Source organism: Caenorhabditis elegans, chromosome III, assembly GCF_000002985.6.
Source record: "Caenorhabditis elegans chromosome III".
NCBI classification, from domain to species: domain Eukaryota; kingdom Metazoa; phylum Nematoda; class Chromadorea; order Rhabditida; family Rhabditidae; genus Caenorhabditis; species Caenorhabditis elegans.
This window is the reverse complement of record NC_003281.10, coordinates 5658859-5677931: the sequence shown is the minus strand read 5'-3', so window position 1 is coordinate 5677931 and position 19073 is coordinate 5658859. Positions and strand designations below refer to the sequence as shown.

Below are 19073 nucleotides of genomic sequence, written 5' to 3'. Positions count from 1 at the left end.
ATTTTCGCATGTTCTAGTCAACGTTTTAGACAAAGTTTCAGCAATGGAAGAAGAGGAATGTTTATCACATTCATCACCATCAACCGATAATTCTCTTGAACTTCGACTGCAACGAGTGACTGCGGAAAACATAAAAACAGTTCGAATCCTCGTTTCAAGCATATTTCCGGTGTCGTACAGCGACAAATTTTATCAAGAATGTATGAATAACGAATTAACAGGAGTTGTAATACGAAACGGCGAGGCAATCGCCATAGTTGCTGTAAAGCCCGAGAATTTCGAAACAGGACGCGTACTTTATATAAGAAGCTTTGGAGGTTTGTAAATTTTTGAGAAATTAAGATTTTTTCATTTAAAATTCAAGAAAAATGTTATAAAATTAAGTTTTCTAAAAATTCTAAAATATGGTCTCAAAGTTCAGAAAAAAGTCTGGTTTTAAAACAAAAATCAAAAATTAAAAAATTAAGATTTAAATTGATTTTCACTAAAGTCGTTTTTTAGAAGATCTTCCATTTTTTTCAGTTAAAATTTTTTCGAAGCTATTTTCTAATTAAAAGTGTCATTTTAACCTCAAAAATTTGTAGAAAAAGTAACATTTTGATAAAAAGTAAATTTTGCAAAATCTAAAAAATATTTTTCAAAATATGATTAATCAATACTTTAAAAAGATCTATTTCGTATTCTCAAAAAAAATTTCTTGATACATTTTTCAAAAAGAAACAAAAAAGTGTTGAAAAATCTACTGAAATAATTGGAAAAAACCAAAAATAAATTTAAAAAACATTTTTTACAGTGTTTTCCCACTTTATTTTAATTCTTTAATTGAAGATTGAACTTTCTTTCCATTTTTCTCTAAAACTGCGGACAATTTTCTGATTTCTAAAATATAACTTTTAATTTTTAGAAATTGAAAACAAAATTTGCAAAAATTTATTTTTTCCAGTTCATCCCCGTCACCGCGAAGCTGGTCTCGGCTCATTTCTGATGGATTTCGTCGACGAAAAGGGAAAATTATTGAAATTGCCTCACGCGATGCTCCATGTGCAGACTTCCAACAAAACTGCGATCGAATTCTACAAGAACCGCGGCTTCAACGTGGATTGTCTCGTTCCACAATACTATCAACGATGCAGTCCTCCTGATGCGTTTATCATGCGAAAGCCATTCCATTAATTTACATAAAAAAGATAAAGTTGAAACATAAATTCACCAGATTCATTCGATTGATTTTGTTTTTAAATCTTGAATCTAAAAGCTCACAACAACATTCGTTATAAAACAAGAAGTATGTTAAACAGAATAAAAATGGATTTGATTTGATTCGGGAGGCTACTAAATACAAACAATATAGAAAACATCACAGAGATGGACGACGGCTATGAATTCAACAGGAGAGAGAAATAGAGATAATTCCCTACTAAAATGTTTAGAATAAGAAGAACCGGCTTTTTAGAAGTGAGTTATAGATATCGAGGGAGAAGTGAAAAGGAGAATTATAGAGGAATTAAATATATATATATAAAGCCATAGAATCTTTAATTTTTCGGCGTCGTAGGTGACGGGGTCTTTGTTGTCATGATACTTGATGTGGATGGCGGAAGGAGACTGTTGAACAGTTTGATATTCTCATTTGAATACGACGGTGGCAAGAAGAACTCGCTTCGTGTTACTGCTTCTCGATGAAGCTTCTTTCTGGCTCTGAAAATCAAAAAATATGGAAACTGTTCGAAAAGTCAAATGGTGGACGTACCTTAATGAGATTCGCTCAGCGGAATTATCGTTGATTTTATTATTTGATACAGATCGTAGGTTTACAGAATTCGCAAGCGGTTGTGCCGCTGATGATACACGCATTGATGAGGCAGCTATTGGAAATCTGAAAATTATTGATATGAATAAAAAATCTATTGAAATTTGCACAGCAATGAAAGTTCGGAACTACAGTACTCTTTAAAGGCGCATCACCGTTTATTTTTACGGATTCCGTATTTTTCGCGGCTGCGTAATATAACTTTGAGAAAAAACTGACCTAGTACTGGGGAAAACGATGAGGCGGTCCCTGATCTCTGCGACGGTATTGGCTCGGCGAGCCGCCGGCTCCTCCACCACGTGTCTCGTAGGCTTCTCCCCCGAAGTTTGTTGCAAACGCAGCCGCGCTGAGCCCACCGCCGTGTCTTGGAATAAAGAGTCGGGTCGATCCACCATTGAATTTTCCAGATCGAGCATCCGCATACTTCTCCTTCGCGGCATATTGGAACCCAGTTGATGATGATCCAGAGGCAACGGCTCCACTCGAAGTGCTCCGTCCCCGACGGTCAGTGGCCGAGGCCGACGAACCACTGACGGGCTCGACGACGAACGATTCGCCTCGTTCGATGGCCGAAGCGGCTGCGATCCGTACCGGCGATGATCCGTACGAGGACTTGATGACCGGAGCGGCGCCGACTGCTCCACCGCCAGTGTACGCGAACCACGAGTTGAACATGTGATGGTAGTCGGCGTTACCACGTCCACTACCGCTACCCTGTTGATATCTCGTTGATTGTTGGGGAATTTGTTGATGGTAGGCGACGTCTTCATCGTATTCGGCGGGATAGACACGACGCATCGCTCCACTGGTTTTCGAGATACTTCCACTGGAGGTTTGTGGTGGTATTCGGGAACCGACATGGTACGCATTAGATCTGAAAATACAAATAATTATTAATTTTTAGAAATTTGTTGAATATTTTAGAAAAAATGCAAATTATTTTCAGGAAAATATTACATTGTTTTTTGCTTGAAATTTCTCGATTTTTACAAAAATTGCAAATTTTAATTTTCAGATTTTTTGTATTCTTTTCCCCAAGTTTTGCGGACGAGAATCATTTTAAAAACAAAAATAGATTTTTGGGTCTCGGAATGAGATAACTCTGAAATTTTTAATGTTTAAGATAAGTTAGAACATTTTTTTTCTGGAAAACCAAATTGTTAGTTTTGCGCCAATGTTAAATTTAATTTTTTCAGATATTTTCAACAAATATCAAAATACTTACGCTGGTAATCCATAGTTGACATAGGACGACGTGTTGATCGGTGAATTACCGCTGGTACTCTGTTGTCTGTAAATGTATTCGTCTTCATCGATGATTGGGCCCCCACGCGGGTGATAGCGATGGGCCGCGTATCGATCGTAGAGCTCAGAGTCGGCGTACGACTCATATCCGGAAGTCTGAAATAATAGAAATTTGATTGGAAATATTCGAACATTTGGGGTTTAATGTAGGTTATTCATGTAGTTCGAGAACTGCAAAATTCAATCAAACATTTTCAAACAATTTTAATTTTCTATAGATTCTTTTAAAAATGATTGCAATTAAAATTAGAAAATTTTCGATAACTTTGTTTTTAGAAATTTCTGTTTTTTCCGCTTTTGAAATCTTTTTCATGGAAAAATTATTGGTTTGAGAAAATTTACAGATATCGTGTAAAAATACTGTAATCGTAGAATAAAACGAAGAATTTTCCAATTTTCGTTCTTTGAGATTTGGAAAACGTTTAAAGAAATTTCGCAATTCTGAGCTTCACAAAAAAACCTCACGAGGTTGAAGCTTTTTCGGTGAGAAGGATGTGATTGTTAGAGATTTTTAGTGGATAAAAAGGGACAAAACGGCACACAGACAGACAAAACAAAGGGATCAGATGAACAAAAGGTGAACGTCGGGATTGTGGGCTCGCGGAGCAGGATCATCAGTAGTAGTACCTAGGCCGTTGAGTTATAGAAGGTTCTCGATAGCTGGAATAGAATTTTGAATTCCCCAGTTGAAGTGGAGATAATCCTCCCGCAGGTGGAGGTGGAGGTGGTGATGAAGATTGATTCTTTGTATAGGAAATAAGACGAATACCGTTTTGGGCACTTGTTGCCATGATTTTTGACTGTAACTGGTTACCTGATTAGCTGGGATTAGCTGATTAGAAATTATTCAAGATATTAGATATAACCATGTAAAAAATAAATTGGTAGCCGAAAATGAATTTTTTGTTTTTTTTATTTCTCGACCGAAAAAAAACGTTTTCTTTCAAAAAATGTTAATTTTCAGTTTAGTATCTAGAAGAATTCCAAGTTTTTGGTCCCAAATTAATTTTTGATGACAGCCTCGATTCTCACATGATTATATTATGTAAAAATAGTAAATTAGAATAAAAATTAGAAAATAGCAAACATTTAGAAAATAAATAAAATTTCAAACACAAAAAGAATTACGACAGAAAACATCGAGAACATGTAATTGTTATTTGTTGTGGTTTAAAAAATAAATTTTTAAAACTGGAAACATGCCCGGATTGCTCGTAAAATATTAAAATTCGATAAGAAAATTTCAGATAAATTTTTTTGTAAAATTGTTGATTTTTAACTTTCTTTATGCTTCAGAAAAAGCGCGAAGCTTCAAAAAATGTTTTAAAAATCGTTTCGTTGTAATTTTTTCTTCAAAATTTAAATATTTCTTCGAGCAACCCAAGAGCACACTCCTATGTCCAAAATCTTTCAAAATTTAAATTCAATTAACCTACCGTATTATGGGGATACTGTGGAATGAGTCCATATGGTTCACCATAATCTACAAATACATTTCCACCACTTCCACGTCGTTGTGATTGATGTGGTGGTAGAGGAGGTGGAGCACGTTCAGATGATCCATTATTTCTTTCATCAATTATTGATTTAGGTCGTTCTACAGATCTTAATTGAACTGATTCAGTCGGTGTTTTTTCTGGTGATGCATCTCTTGATTTGCTTCCGAATCCAAAGAAGTTTCGCATCGCACTGAAAGGGCTAATCGATTGGGTTAGTGAATTCAAAATTTAAGATTTTTCAATTTTCAGAAATTTTTTAGTAGAAAAAAAAACAATTATATAGCGAAAAAATGAACAAAAGAAAATCTCCACAGGGTGCTACGAGAAAACGAGAAACGAAGAGAAAACTACGAGTGATCGAAGACTTTTTTTCTGATTAAATTTTTTTCTAGATTTTTCGTTTTTCCGATGACACCCACAAAAACATGTTTCCGGTGAATTTTTAATGCAAACTACTGAAGCTATGAAAGGATTCTCCGTCATTTTCAAAAGATTCTCCGTCATTTTAATTTTTTTTCAAAGTCCGATTTATCAAATTTTTGTTAAAAATGATATTCAAATTGGAAGTTTTTAAAATAATTTTTTGATGAATTTTTTCAGTAATTTCCAAAAAAAAAACTCACTTTCCCATACTCTTTCTTCTTGATTTATCTCTTGATCGACTCTCTTCATTCTTCAATCTAAGCAATGCGGCTCCAGGTGGAAATGGATGTTGATCAGGACTCGCTGCTTGCATAAATTGAACTTTTGAAGATGATCCTGTTGGAATTTGCCCCGTTCCACGGAGAATGCTCTCCACTGGCCGATTTATACTTTCCATGCTCTGAGAACGGCGATTCAGCATATCTGAAAACGGGTTAATTTTTATATTTTTAAATTGAATGTTTAATTGTAAATTAGGTTAAAACTGAGAGGATTGCATGCCGAATAAGAAGAAGCTTAAAACCAACCAGAGTCGTCGAGATTCTGAGAATTCGTAGAAGCAGAAGCCGCAGCAGTTGTCGGAAGATCTACAAGCTTCATGGGACTACGGTAGTTCCGTTGTGACGAAGATCGAGGTTGAGATTTGCTTCGTTTTTGAGTTGAAGACGTCGGAGCTGAAAAGGGAGGAGAGAAGCGTGAGAAAGCTTGAAAATAAGACTGAGGAGGATGAGGAGGAGCAGACTAGAAGCTCACACTATTACGACCACGCCCCTGTTTTTTTCGTATTTTTCAAAATTAATAGTTTCAAAAAAATAATCTTCAAAGTGAAAACTATGTAGTTTAAAAAAAAAGAAAATTTATCCGAGAAAGTTTGCATTTTTCAAATTTTTGAATTTCCATTTTCAATTATTACTCGAAAATGTAATTTTTGCAACAAAAAAAAATAAACGAAAAATCGTGGAAAAGCATGAAAAACTCGGTGAATTTTCTGAAACTTAACACAAACAGGGTCGTGGTCATCAACACAATTTCAATAAAATAACTCACCACTATTCTGTCTCTGATGTTTGATATCTTGGAACAATTTGATGTGCTGTGGATCAGCAGCTGCTCCCATTCCTCTTTTTTCACTGAGACTTTTCCTTCCGAGACCTTCCCGATTAAACGGATCAGCCGAATCAGGAAGTTCTGATTCATCATTCCGACTTGTTCCGTCTGAAACAATCGAATCCCTTTCAGTTAGTCTTGCAGGCACTGCTGGAACAGCTGATGAAGCGGACGATTGCCTCGAGTGAGAAGAATCTGCTCCACTAGACGATGTTCCACGAGTTGCTGGTGATGGAAGTAAAGAATCTGGAGCTGTATGCGAAGACATTCGAGATGAAGGTGATGGTGATGAAGCATCCACAGTAATTCTTGATAAATCCCTTGAGATTTGTCCAGGATTACATTCATTGTATCTGCTAATCGTCAGTCTCACATTTGAGCTAATCATTCCAACTTCTTTTAATTTCTTAGCCAACGCCGCCTGAGCTTCCCGATTGTCCAGTGGCTCCAAATCGATATCCTCAACTCCAACAATTCGATCATCAACTCGTAGACCTCCTTCTTTGAATGCAGCACCTCCATGCATCACATTCTTGATAAAGATTCCACAATCCACTTTTGATCCATTTGATTTTTTCGATACTCGAGCCTTCAGACTAACTCCGAGCCCTGCGGAACTTGATCCGTTGATGAATGGAATCACAATCTCAAATCGTGATGCTCCGGAAGGTGACAGAGCTGGAGTATCTTTTGGTACTGGAGGTGTCATAAGAGCCGGTAACGGAAGCTTCTGTGGAATCTTCTCCTCTTCAACAACTTTCAGTGTCTCCTCATTTTCCTTATTCTCAGATGAAGCAGACGTGCTCATTATAGCACTTTGAGAGACTCTCGACACGAGAAACTTTATCTTCTCACCGACCATCGTCTCTTTCAACTTTTCCACAATCTCGGATTGCGTCCACTGTCCCGTCGGGGTTCCATTGATCTCTAGAAGTCTGTCTCCAGATTTTAGATGACCGAGAGCAACTCCGTACGGTTTAACGGTACCAATGTAGAATAGACGTTCTCCTTTTGCAGTTTCACGTCCGGTCACAGTGAAGCCAAATCCATTAGAGCCTGAAAATTTAGGATAATATTTGAATTTCAAAAAAATTTTGATCACGGTTTTGCGAAATTTCGGAATTGTTTTCTCCAAAGTATTTAAGTTTTTTCTCCTATAAATTTACAAAAAACTTTTTCTATTGAAAATAGAATTTGAGAACAACTTTCTATATTTTAAATTTTGAGCTGCAATTTTCTGAAACAAAACCTACTCTTTATCAATTCAACAACTGTCGTATGCCCGATATATTGAGTATTCGCCTGTTGTAGAGCCGATTGAATTGGCTTAGCCGACGATTCCTGCTCAAGAAATGATTCCAATGATCGATTGATAATCAAAGTAACTGGACGTGAAGTGACCGCCGCAAGATCTGAGATTGAAGCACGTACTCGAATAATGGACATCTGATCAACGGGTTTTCCATCTATTGCAACAATACAATCACCAACTCGTATCCGTCCATCTTTTGCAATTCGACCACCATCTTCGATCTTCATAATTTGAACAGAACTAAGTTTAGTAGGTTCTGATGTTCCCGGTAGTTCAGATGATTCATCAAATACTGCATTCACCTCTATTCCCAACTGCTTTTCGTTTTCTGATTTTTCTGGAATCGGTGGGAAAGTGACAAGCGACGTTCCTGGCATGGGACCTTGATCAATTTTCACTCGAATCATCTGACTTTTCGTCTCTTCTGCTGGATTCTGACTTTCTAGTTGATCGGCGATTCTGTCACGAGCATCCAAAAGAGCATCAGTTATCCTTGATTTTCGATCAGAACCTCTCGCAAATCGTCCAGGATTCTTATCATAATGTTTCCTACGTTCACTTTTCCGTTCATCCTGCTCGGCGAGCTTCTTCTCAACTTCTGGGCTCAACGTAACTCTGGATTGTTTTACAGGCGTCGCTTCTTCGGTACGACTTCCTGAAGCTTCAGTTCTAAGTGAGGATCGCAGAATCGGTTGATTCATTGGTTTTCCGTCTATAACATCCTCCGATTGTCTGCTCGGTTTCGGTGTCGATACTCGAAGCCCAGATTGTGGAATCTGATCAAAACTGCTCACTTCGACAACCGAGTCGCGTCGTTCTTTCGAATGTGTTGGCTGTGGCGCAAAGTCTCGAGAATTGCTTCTTGCAAATCCGACATTATATGGAGATGCAGCACGGTGAGCCTGATGGTTGACAGTTACGCTTCCTGGAAATTGGAAATTTTTGAATAAAAAATTTGAAAAATCCAAGGAAATTTTCAAAAAGTGTAACGTTGAAAATTTGATTTTTTTTTGATTGTTAAAATTAATTTCAACTAATTAAAAAATAGATTGTATTTCTAGGAAATTTCAATTTTTTTCTAAAGTTAACAAAAAAAATTTCTGAAAAAATCTAATCTTTTTCAGCATATTTTGGAATAATTTCATTTTGCATATTTTTGAATAAAAATTTAAAAATACTGTAGATTTCAATCCACTACTTTTTGGTAATTTACAATTAAAAATAGAGTTAAACATTATTTTAGTCATTCAAAAATGGTGAATTCAGTTCGTCGTTTTTTTCTTAACTTTTATAAAGTTTTTCAGTTATACATATTTGAAAAAAATTGGAAACGCATAAACTTTCAGCTGATTCGGATAACTTAAATATTAAAACATTAAAAAACTCACCAAAAGCACTCGCAATCGGTGTTGATGGTCCTCCATCGAATTTCCTAGCATATGGTAGAGGTTGTGCATAGTGATGCTGTTGTTTTTGAATTTGAGAATACGTTGGAGTAGTTGATCCGCCATTAGCTTCATCAGTGATTGCCAGGATCTGAAAAATTATAATTTCGACTTTATATATATCTCGTTAATGCTCTTCTTCATCTTCAAATCTTCGAATTTTCCGGACCTGATCATAATTCAAATCAAAAACTTCTTCTAAAACATCATCCATATCGAGAATTCCACCATCAGACGCGCACTCGAGTCGGTGTACGTGTATCCGATCTTCGTTTGCCTGAAAATTTCTCTTACTAACCGTAACATTATCATTTGTGGTGGTCATTTTGGAGGCAGGATAGCTCGGCGGCGGCTCTCGATGAGCTTTTTGTTGCTGTTTCTGCTGCTGGACGATGACTTTTGACGGCGGTGTATGCACATGGTTAAAGTGATAGGGTGGTGGTGGTGGAGGAGGGCAAACGTCATATCGACCACCACGACCGTTATGCATGTGCTGAAATTATAGCCGATGCGTGTTTCAAAACATGATGACGGATGAATCCAAAAAGAGAGAGAGAGAGAGATACAGAGAAAGAAAGAGAAAACCAAACAATGTACCGAGAGCCTCAAATAATAATAATAATAATAAAGAATCTCAACCGGTATTTGCCCAAAAGAGGTTGATGTCCTTCCTCGGCAGTTCGAAAAAAGAGAAAGAGAGACACAGAGAGAGAGCACGGTCATTGCGCATACCACCTGCGTCTCTCTGAGAAGCCACACTATTTTCACCTCATACACTTGCGTAGGTGAAAAAGCGATGGAGGTCTTTCTTTTTATGATGAACGACAATGTCCGTAGAAGGAGGGAATGATGAAAAAGGACTGAGGTAGAGATGGGAAAACATGAGAGAGAGCAGATGTTGAGTTGCGATTAGTAACAAGAAAAGAGAAGTGTACCTTGTAATTGGTACGTGTAAGCCGCCTAATTAGTGATTTTTATCCAGATAACGAGAGGTTTATTGACTTCAAAAAGTGACATTTTTTATTGAAAAACCATTATTCTGAGATTTCAAGCCTTTTTTCAGAATTTTCATTCATTCACAATTAAAATGTCAATCGGTTTCCAACGTAATTTTTTTGCAAAATCCGATGTATACAAAATTATATTCTCCGGAAAACTATCAAGAACTCTCATGATTCCGTGCAAAAAATCACGGGGAAACTGGAACTTGTTTTATGTATGCGAGAAATAATCGCATTATGAACACGATGACAACAAAAATAATGTATTCAACAATTTTGAACTAGAATCATGGGAATTGAAGAATAGAGAATAGAAAGGGAGATGGGAAGAGCCGGCTGGTACGAATCACAGATGTGACGAGGGCAGTGTGTTGGAAATTTTATATTCGTTTTGATTCAGAGAGGGTCAGATGGAACGGAATTGATGTTGTAAAAGGCTCGTTTGAGAAGTCAGAAAAATGCAATAATTTTCCCAAAAACCGAAAAAGCTCACTGTTTCAGAATTTTTTTAAGGTGATGTGTAACGAGCGAAAAACACGAGGAAGCGAACAGACACACACAGAAGGTAAACAAGGTGTACTCAACCGAGAAGCAGAAGCGGAAAAAAGGAAGAGAGCGAAGAATATAGTACTTTTCGAGTGGTCATAACAGCTACAGTACCCATTCATGTACGAGAGGGCCCGAAGCTGCACCATAAAAAGGCATCGAGCACGGGTAAACTGTGAGAACAAGAAGAATACAGGATGACTGTACGGAATGACTCATATCATTTATGTGTGCTCTTCGCTCCAAGACCCCCCAACAAGTAAGCCACGGTGGGGTTGCGCAAGGGCATCAAGAAGAGGAGCGGCTGAGAAAAAATGACGACAATCATCAGATCGAACGACAAATAGAAACAGAAACACTCGGAAGAGAAGGGAAGAGAGATAGAAAGGGGAAGATGTCTATATACACATCATTCCTAACCATTTCTTCTTATCTTCTCAATAGTTGGTAAAATGTCCATGATATTTGTTCTCGTCGCGAACAACAACAACACAAGCTGTTTATCAGTAAAGAAAAATACAAAAACCACCCGAAAAAAAGCTGCTTTCAGAACAGATGATTCGTAGTGGCAGCGGAGGATGGCGATAACATGAGATATGAGTGTTATGACATTGCATGTAGAATAGGGGGTGCTTTATTTCACGATGATGGCGAGGAGAGAGAGATAGAGATAGATGAACAACTTTAAGTGCTGCCAATTCACATGTTCTGGAGCTATTCGGAGGCCTTTGGAGTCAAATACAATAAGTTTGAAAGGAACAATAATTCAAGGTTTTCACATCACAATTTTCATTTTTCAACTGAAATTCAAAACTTCCACAATTATGAATAACGCCAAAGTTGTTCACAATTTTTGAATTGAAATTCAAAACCGAACAAAAACATTCCAAGGTGACTCACCATATTTTTTTAGTCACACGAAAACTTTGAGTTCTGTTCAATTTTCTTTTCGGCTGGGACTAAACACAGCTTTACATGTTACATGACCATAAAAACTGGATCAAATTAGTAAATGGAAAATTTATAAAGTCTGATACGGCTGAAAAAAAAACTCCTGCCTTTGAACCGTGCTCATCGTAATATCAAAAGTGTAGGCGGCGGGTTTAAAACTGGCGCCCAACTTCCTAACAAAACACTAATTTCTGCAATTGACTCACACTTTCTACTCGTACTCCTATTACACAACGTCCAACTATACATTCCATTTGATTAATTTCAAGTTGGTTGTTGCTGCTGATAATGATTATATCGTCCTCAACGTCAAATAAATCTAAATCAACAAAACTGAGAGAGAGAGAGAGAGAGAGATAACAAATCTTAAGCCTTCGAATAAATTCTTATCAGATTTATTTAGATCAACTGCCTGCCTACAGCGGAAAACTTAATTTACTGCGAAACGAATGCTACAACCTGCGCGAACAGGAAGCATGATGATCGACGACGATGATGATGAGGGGGAAGAGATTCGTACAAAATCCGCCATGAAGTGAACATGGTGAGAGACCAATGCATGTTATATAAACAAAAATCTACCAAGCGCGTCGAAATCAATCCGTTTATTGCAAATTGCAAAATCCAATCGGGACGAGGCGACGGCCTCCGGAATTTCCATGCCGCACAGCGTACGCCGATTAAAGTCAAATTCGACCAGAATCCATTTTGGAAATTAATCCCTCTTTGGCTAGGATTCGCTAGTTATGGTTGGTGGTCCAAGAGGAGAAAATTGCCTTCAATTTGTAGAGATTTTCAAGAAAATGAAGCGATCATTGGATATTCAATCAAGATAAATGTTTTACTGCTTAGTAAATATAAATTGGGATGATAACCACTAAGTCTTAATGTTTAAAGTGAGAAGATCAGGAGTAACTAAATAAAAATCCAAGAGCACCACAGTTCAACTCCACAAAATAGTAAAACTTTTTGACAGTCACTTATGAGAGAGAATGAAGAAATATCTATTATTTACAGTGTTGTGTGCCAACAACACACTGTAACACTGTCTGCGTCTCTTCCAAACTTTCTTTTTCTCCAAAGCGGAAAAGGAAGGGGATTATTTGGTGAAAATGAACAGAGAAATGGTATTCAACACATCCTCATCGGTGCGGCCTTGTTCTCAGCCGAATTAACCTCTCCGAGAAAACGAAAGGGGGCTGCTGCTTCTTCGGGAATGGAATAATATTGGAAGAGAATAAGACGAAGATAAAATTGCGTGCTTCTTGTTGATTTTCCTTTCATTATTCCCGACTGACTGTATTCATGGGAAAATTTGGGATACGCTTTTTTGCCTCCAAAATGACCTTTTTTCTGCAAATTTTTGGAGAAAAAAAATTACCATTCCCCTCGCTTTTTTGTACCGAAGAAGTGCTGCGTCTGCTAGTTGACCAACTGTCTGATCCTGAACAAGAAAAATATTAAAAAATTGATTGAACATTTGAAAAAAAAGCTCACCGATTCCTTCCATGGTACCACAATTTTCATTCGTCCAAATTGAACAGTGACTCGGCGAGTTCCATTCAGTGGAAGCGATTGATATTGGCTCTGAAAAATTAAAATATTGCTTATAATTATAAATTACAACCAAGGTTTCAAATATTCAATGGATTTCACATTTTTTAAAGTAAAAAATAATTCCAGATTTCGGTGTTATAATCGAAAAAGCCAGAAATTTCAAATTTGAAAAGGATCTTAAACTTTCCAACTCAAAAATAGAATGTGTACAAAATTCGGATTTTGACTTAAAAATTTGAATTTACAAAATCATTTTAAAATGCGCATTTTTGCAGTATGAAAATTTGCAGAAATGGAATTCTCAGCAGTTCAAGCATTTTTTTGAAACAAAAATCGGGTAGAACTGTTGACAGTTTGAATTGAAGATTTCTGAAGCGTGAATGAAAGATAATTCAAGATTTTTTCTCCAATTTTTAAGAAAAAAAAACTTCCGCACTCTATCAAGTGTAGATATTGAGGAATTCGCGTAACCACTCGCAATTCCGTACTGTTGCATTCGTTTTTTCAGTGTCGATTCACCCTCGTCGCTGCTTTTACAGCTTCCCGATGGTTCGCCACCTTCCGGACACGATGTGCTAGATGATGACGTGGATGAAGCCGACATGATGATCGATCTGAAAATGAGCAGATATAAAGAAAAATTAAATGAAATGAAAAGAAGTTTTAACAAACCAATCAACGTTTCTCCTCCCGAGAGGCTCTCTCGTTTCGCACCTATTTGCTCTGCGAGACCTTTTCTATCTGCAAGAAAATATATATTAGAGTGATAAGAAAATGATTGGTGTGTCTGTGAAGTAAGTAACAGTAAGAGAGAAAGAGCAAATGATTTAGTGTGCTCAGCGATGGAAAAAAGTTTGAATTTAGCGGGAAAACATTAAAATCTTAAAAATTTGTCCGAATTGCCCGCGCCAATTTTAAAAGGATACAAAAATTAGCTTTTTAGTGATTTTATTCTTGAGTTTTCAAATCTGTAATACAAAAAATTCAGCGTTTTAAGTTTTGTTTTTGCGCAGACAAATTCAGCTCGAAAAACAATATTCTGAAAAAAATCGGCCCGATTTCCGATTTCAATCGGATTTTTTCGTGTTTTCAAGATCTGAATAGCTTAATTGATCTTCTGGACGAGAATTAGTTGACGGAATGAGAAAAAACTCAAAATATCGCACATAAATCAATAGACAATCTAAAAATTTGAAGTTTTTGCAGATTTTAATTTTCAAAAAAAATTTCCCGCCATGCGATAGGTCTCGCCGCGAATGCGTACCGTACCCATCTGTTCCGAAAAATGATTACTGTATTTCTCAATTTCACAAGTCTACAAATTTTTTTAAATTTTATTTAAGAAAAAGCGGCCTTAAAACTGAATTCGCAGTCATCGCATTGCTCATCGCATAGCTAAATAATAAATGAATTTTTGATATCAAAACAAACAATGAAACCTTTGCTGGGAAAATGGGAGGACATTTCTGGAAGACAGAACGGGAGGAAGGTGGTTATCCAATTACATTTTTGGATTCTCTCTACTCTATTTTCTCTCTCAGTGCTCACCAAGGATTTCCAAATGTGCCTATTTTATTTCCACTTGGGCAATTTGTCAAGTGGAGAAGTCACACAGAGGATCCTCTAGAGAAGATGATGATCCATTATAATGAGCATGTTGGAGGAGACGAGTTTTTGGAAGAACACCGAGTTGTGCTGGGATGGATTTGTAAAAAAACAGGAAAGACTTGAAAATAAATTGCTCTACTTTTTGGGGAAAATTCAATTTTTCTTGGATTCGGAAAACCTTATTGTCGGTTTGTGATTTAAAATCAGACGCGGAATTTTGCGTTTTTCCAAAAATACGATACGAAAATGTTTTGTTAAATACATATATGTGGGGAACGCTATGAAAATTCAATGAAAATTCTTGAGCAACGAAAGTTTGAAATTACAGTACTCCTTAAAGGCGCAACCCTTTTCGCATTTAACAACAGTTTGTCGTGTCGAGACCGGGTACCGTATTTTCGGCGTAAAATAAACTAAAACCGACTATAGGTCACATATTGTGTACCATTACACTTTCTGATTGGCATTTTCCTAATGTAAAATGTCAAAAAAGAGAAGGTTGAGTCAGTGCGCACCAGCTGTATTGCACAAGAGTTAGAGAGCCATCACCTCATTGCATATGCCAACTTGACGCCACGACACACATATTTCATGAGATGGATTGGAGAAGCAAAATGACAAATTATAGTCGTGTCAATAAGTTATATGAAGTGGGTGCTGTCCCGACTATTAGTTGAGCTGGCAAACGACGAAATGAACAGAGATTGGCGCAGCGGTGCGCGATTGGATATTAGAAAAACAGTGAGTTACCAGCGGAGCTCGCGCGGCTTGTCAAATGCTCGGAGAGCCTGAATGGAAAAGCTCAAACTGAACAATCAACTTTTTGCACTTTTCTACGATTGCTTTTCCGAAAGTTTAAAAATCTACAAGAAAGATATTTTTAATTGCCTTTTATCGAAAAAAAAAGAGCAGGCGAGGTATTGCCATCGACGTTCATACCTCAACTTAATGTCAATGAGACTCATAGGTCCGATTGACCGAGACACTATTTGTGTAGAGGTATGCATGAATAACACCGTCTCTCCTCTCTTCGCCGACTGACCTTGCTCGGTACTTTTATGGGCCACAACACCAAACCGTTCGTTATTTGTGAAAGGGGCCTTAGCGGGCGGGTGATGATGATGACGGCAATAATCATGACACAAAAAAAAGTTGAATTGCATTCCGAATGTGGAAAACTGTGGGATTCTTCCAATTCACGAATGAGAAAGCATGTGAGAACACACAAGGATGAGTAAAGGATAAGAAGGTTATCAGCTGGCATACAAAATGGGTGCGGCTTTCAAGTTCGCTGTGAAAACTTGTCTTTCACACAGTGAACAGTGAACAGAGTTGGAGCATATGATTTCCAGGTTTTTTTTCAGAGGTTAGACTTCAAAGACTGACCCAAATAAAATGTTTTCTCAACATTAACATTTTTAAAATATTGATTTAAAAAGTTAACTCACGAAAATCACGCCGAAAGAGATTTGAAATGTGATAAAACTAGAAAAAATCATAAATTAGATTTACAGAATACCATTCTGGAACCTTCAAAGATCATCTAAACAGTTTCTTGACCGAAAATTTATTTTTAAAAACATAGTCACTCTACATAAAATAAGCTAAACTTTTCTGTACAACAGTCGCCCTGAACAACTATAAAAATATAAAACTTATTTGTTGTAGATTGAATATTAATGGCACTTCTGCATTTCAAAAGTTGACATGTTGCAACAAAAAAAACAGGTGCTCATGTCTTTGACAAAAATTACTATTAATGCTTCTGAATTCAAAATTTTTAAAATAACGTAAAATTTCAGTCAATATCAGTCAACAAATCCTCCAACACCTCCACCAAAAATAAAATAAATCCAAAAAACTGAGCCAAAAGAAAAGAAGGTTTCAAAATCGAGTTTAAACTTTCAAATCACAGAGCCGTATGCATAGTAAAATAGCTTGCGAAGTTTGCAGCTAATAAAAAAAGGCACACGAGAAAGAAACATATGTGAGTGAGAATGGCACTTAATGCGATGCGGAAACGAAGGGATGTACCCGACGCTTCCGAAGGTCAGTAGCCGACGGATTGAGGGCGACAGTAAAAAGAATCGAACCAGAAACAAATAATGACCGGGTGAACACGAACAAGTGGCCTCAAGATGACTCCCTCGCTTTGATGACCTTTATCACTACTCACACTACAAAAAGCATATGCTTCCAAGGAGAACCTGTTTGTTACGCAATGAATCGCCTCTGCGTTACGCAATATTCTGTTTTTGGGTATCAATCGTACAAATACTATCATGACATATTATTCTGTGTTTCTTATTTTTCTATTGAAATTTTCTTCGATTAATTGCGAGTTTATAAGATTTAAACGCCAAGCTGCTTTGGCCACAAAAGATGGAATTGATATTCCTTTTACCTTGAGGTATGCAGCAAATAAAGTTTTTCAAAAATTAATTTATTAAGGTCAACTATAACATGCCTTACACCAGGGATTCGAGAAAACTTATGCCTAGGTCCAAGGGTTCAGGTTTTGAAAGAAGAGAGAATTGGACTGACCAACAGAAAAGGTGCCACGTATGGATATCACAATGGGGTAGATGTTCGGCTATTGAGAAATCATAAGGTACCTCTTATCAATGAAGATACTGAAATTGGTCGGAGTATCGGAGCAACTGTTGATGTGACCAGAGATGATGGAGCATTGGAGGTTGGAACACGGGACAAGATTTTCCAAGTTTGGAAGCAAAACAGGTGAAAAATTAATAATTATGGGGAAGGCCAAAGTATTTTCATTCTAGAGGCTTATAATTGGGTTTACGTTGTAAAAATCTGCATTGATTTTTCACGGGCGTTTAAATTATCAAAGTTTTCAGTTTTCTAACCATATTCCACACAACAACAAAAACCAGAACCAGAAAAATTATTTTTCAGAGGAGGATTAGTCGAATGGGATAGTCAAGGGGCTGGGGTCGACATTGGATCGAGAGCTTCCGTGGCAGATGATCTCGTAAAACTTCGGGTAATTACTTTTTTAGCACCTAAAATCAAAAACACTTTTTAAACGATTTAATTACAGCACACGATTTTCGGTGTAAACGTTGGCCCAACTTCACGCAGAAATATTGTAGGACCGTATCAAGTTGGAGAGACAAAAGGGCAATGTAAGACAATTATAATTAAAAATTGTTTTGAACGAAAATGGGTTAAAAACTACTTATGAGTGAGAAAAGAAAAACTTTTTTTTTCAGATTTAAAACCTGAAAACAACCCATTGCCTTCACTGTACCAAAACTATTATGCTGGAAGAGGTGACTGGTACAAGAGTAATTTCCAAAGACCGGGTAAATTCAAATTCTCGTCTAAAATTCTAAAAAGTTTTGTGAATTTCAGGTGACGAGTACCGTACCCGCGAACAGAGAGCCTGTCCGTGGTGTTTTGCAGTTGATCCAACGTATCCCACTCAGACAATGTTTAATCCGTATTTCGGATGATTTATTGTAATTTTCTGTCGCAGTTGTACATAAGCTCACAATTTAGATCTCGAAAAAATAAAATGCAATAAATTTTGTTTTATTGAATGAGGAATAATTTAGAAAGAATTCAAACAGTGACTGGAAATGTTTGGCAAAATAGACCTCCCTAGACTCCCTAGAGACTTTAGATCCCCCTAGACTCCCTAGACTCCCTAGACTCTTTACACTCCCGAGAGGGCAAAATAAAAAAATGCTACAATTTTTTAGCGTTTTTTTGGGATTTTATGGAATGGGGAAAAACTATTATAAAGTTCGAACGGTAGATAAATTTTATTTATAAAAATAATCTACCGTTCTAACTTTATGAAATTAATCTACCGTCAAAACCGCTCCAATACGGCTCCATACCCGGTCCATAGCCGCTCCAAAACCGCCAGCACTATTTTAGATGCACCATTTAAATATTGATATCTGACGTAAAATGAACTTTTTTCAAAATGTTTCTTCTGGGAATAGTTGCAAATTTTATGCACTTTCTGAATATAAATACAAATTTTCAGTAGCTGCCTAAAGTTTTCCGTTCAATCAGAAAGTCTCAATTTTCAGGCATATTTTGACCGCATTTTTTTTGGATTTTTTGGGGTATCGTTTTTTAGGATTTTTGCGCATGGTAAAATATGAGCAAAAAAACGCTACATTTTTGTAGCTTTTTTTAAAAAATTTTTCACCATACCTCAATTTGCAATATTACTGAGGTTACAAGCGTTTTACTGAAAATTTGGATTTCCAGCGAAAAGACATCTCAGATAAGACTCTATTTTCCACCACCTGCTTTATAACAGGAACAATATGTGCAAGGTATACTGAGCCAAATATGAACATGTCGTGTTTGATTTACAACCGGCTGGAATTGTCATTGTCACGAGAGGATGTGGTTAAAAATTGATCGATAATGGAAGGAAACAAAATAAAACGATTTTTAACTGCACTTCTTACATTATTTTTGATACGCAAAATACGCAAAATTGCGGTTTTGTAGACATTAGAC

At 36.8% G+C, this 19073-nt stretch overlaps 3 protein-coding genes and 2 non-coding genes across 17 annotated transcripts; 2 read left to right on the top strand and 3 right to left on the bottom strand.

Annotated features, from left to right (window-relative positions):
* Positions 1-41: 41 nt before the first annotated feature.
* F54E7.9 (N-terminal methionine N(alpha)-acetyltransferase NatE) lies at positions 42-1320 on the top strand. Its single transcript, NM_065818.7, has 2 exons — positions 42-317; positions 944-1320. Exons 1-2 carry the CDS (start codon positions 44-46, stop codon positions 1171-1173), a joined length of 504 nt encoding a protein of 167 aa, NP_498219.1. The 5' UTR covers positions 42-43; the 3' UTR covers positions 1174-1320.
* par-3 lies at positions 1137-13699 on the bottom strand (the record flags this gene model as incomplete). 13 transcript variants are annotated; one of them, NM_001306740.3, is made up of 16 exons in its annotated part: positions 1200-1698; positions 1751-1876; positions 2030-2684; positions 3036-3211; positions 3743-3915; positions 4552-4813; positions 5238-5460; positions 5565-5711; positions 6085-7200; positions 7398-8381; positions 8845-8992; positions 9071-9178; positions 12781-12843; positions 12897-12986; positions 13393-13570; positions 13629-13699. In NM_001306740.3, 15 exons carry the CDS (start codon positions 13558-13560, stop codon positions 1536-1538), a joined length of 4602 nt encoding a protein of 1533 aa, NP_001293669.1. The 13 variants fall into 13 exon arrangements, with proteins under 13 accessions (NP_001022607.1, NP_001379567.1, NP_001293664.1 ...); NM_001306739.3 differs by having other exon boundaries at positions 4552-4804; NM_001027436.3 differs by lacking the exon at positions 3743-3915 and having other exon boundaries at positions 1137-1698.
* On the bottom strand, positions 8382-8402 carry 21ur-9905. The gene has a single exon (NR_052325.1).
* Positions 13700-15252: 1553 nt separating the features above from the next.
* Positions 15253-15476, bottom strand: F54E7.13. Its single transcript, NR_052324.1, has one exon. It is a non-coding gene; the product is annotated as an Unclassified non-coding RNA F54E7.13 (non-coding RNA).
* Positions 15477-16846: 1370 nt separating this feature from the next.
* F54E7.6 (uncharacterized protein) lies at positions 16847-18130 on the top strand (the record flags this gene model as incomplete). The annotated part of the gene is made up of 6 exons (NM_065815.2): positions 16847-16974; positions 17016-17303; positions 17484-17571; positions 17629-17713; positions 17801-17893; positions 17943-18130. The coding sequence occupies 6 exons, from the start codon at positions 16847-16849 to the stop codon at positions 18041-18043; spliced, it is 783 nt and encodes a 260-aa protein (NP_498216.1). The 3' UTR covers positions 18044-18130.
* Between the last annotated feature and the right edge of the window lie 943 nt (positions 18131-19073).

What these genes read in the sequence shown, in the direction of transcription:
- F54E7.9 (NM_065818.7), top strand. Translation starts at nt 44, where the DNA reads ATGGAAGAAGAGGAATGTTTATCACATTCATCACCATCAACCGATAAT. An exon ending in TTATATAAGAAGCTTTGGAG is followed by an intron (nt 318 to 943) that starts GTTTGTAAATTT and finishes TATTTTTTCCAG; the next exon opens with TTCATCCCCGTCACCGCGAA.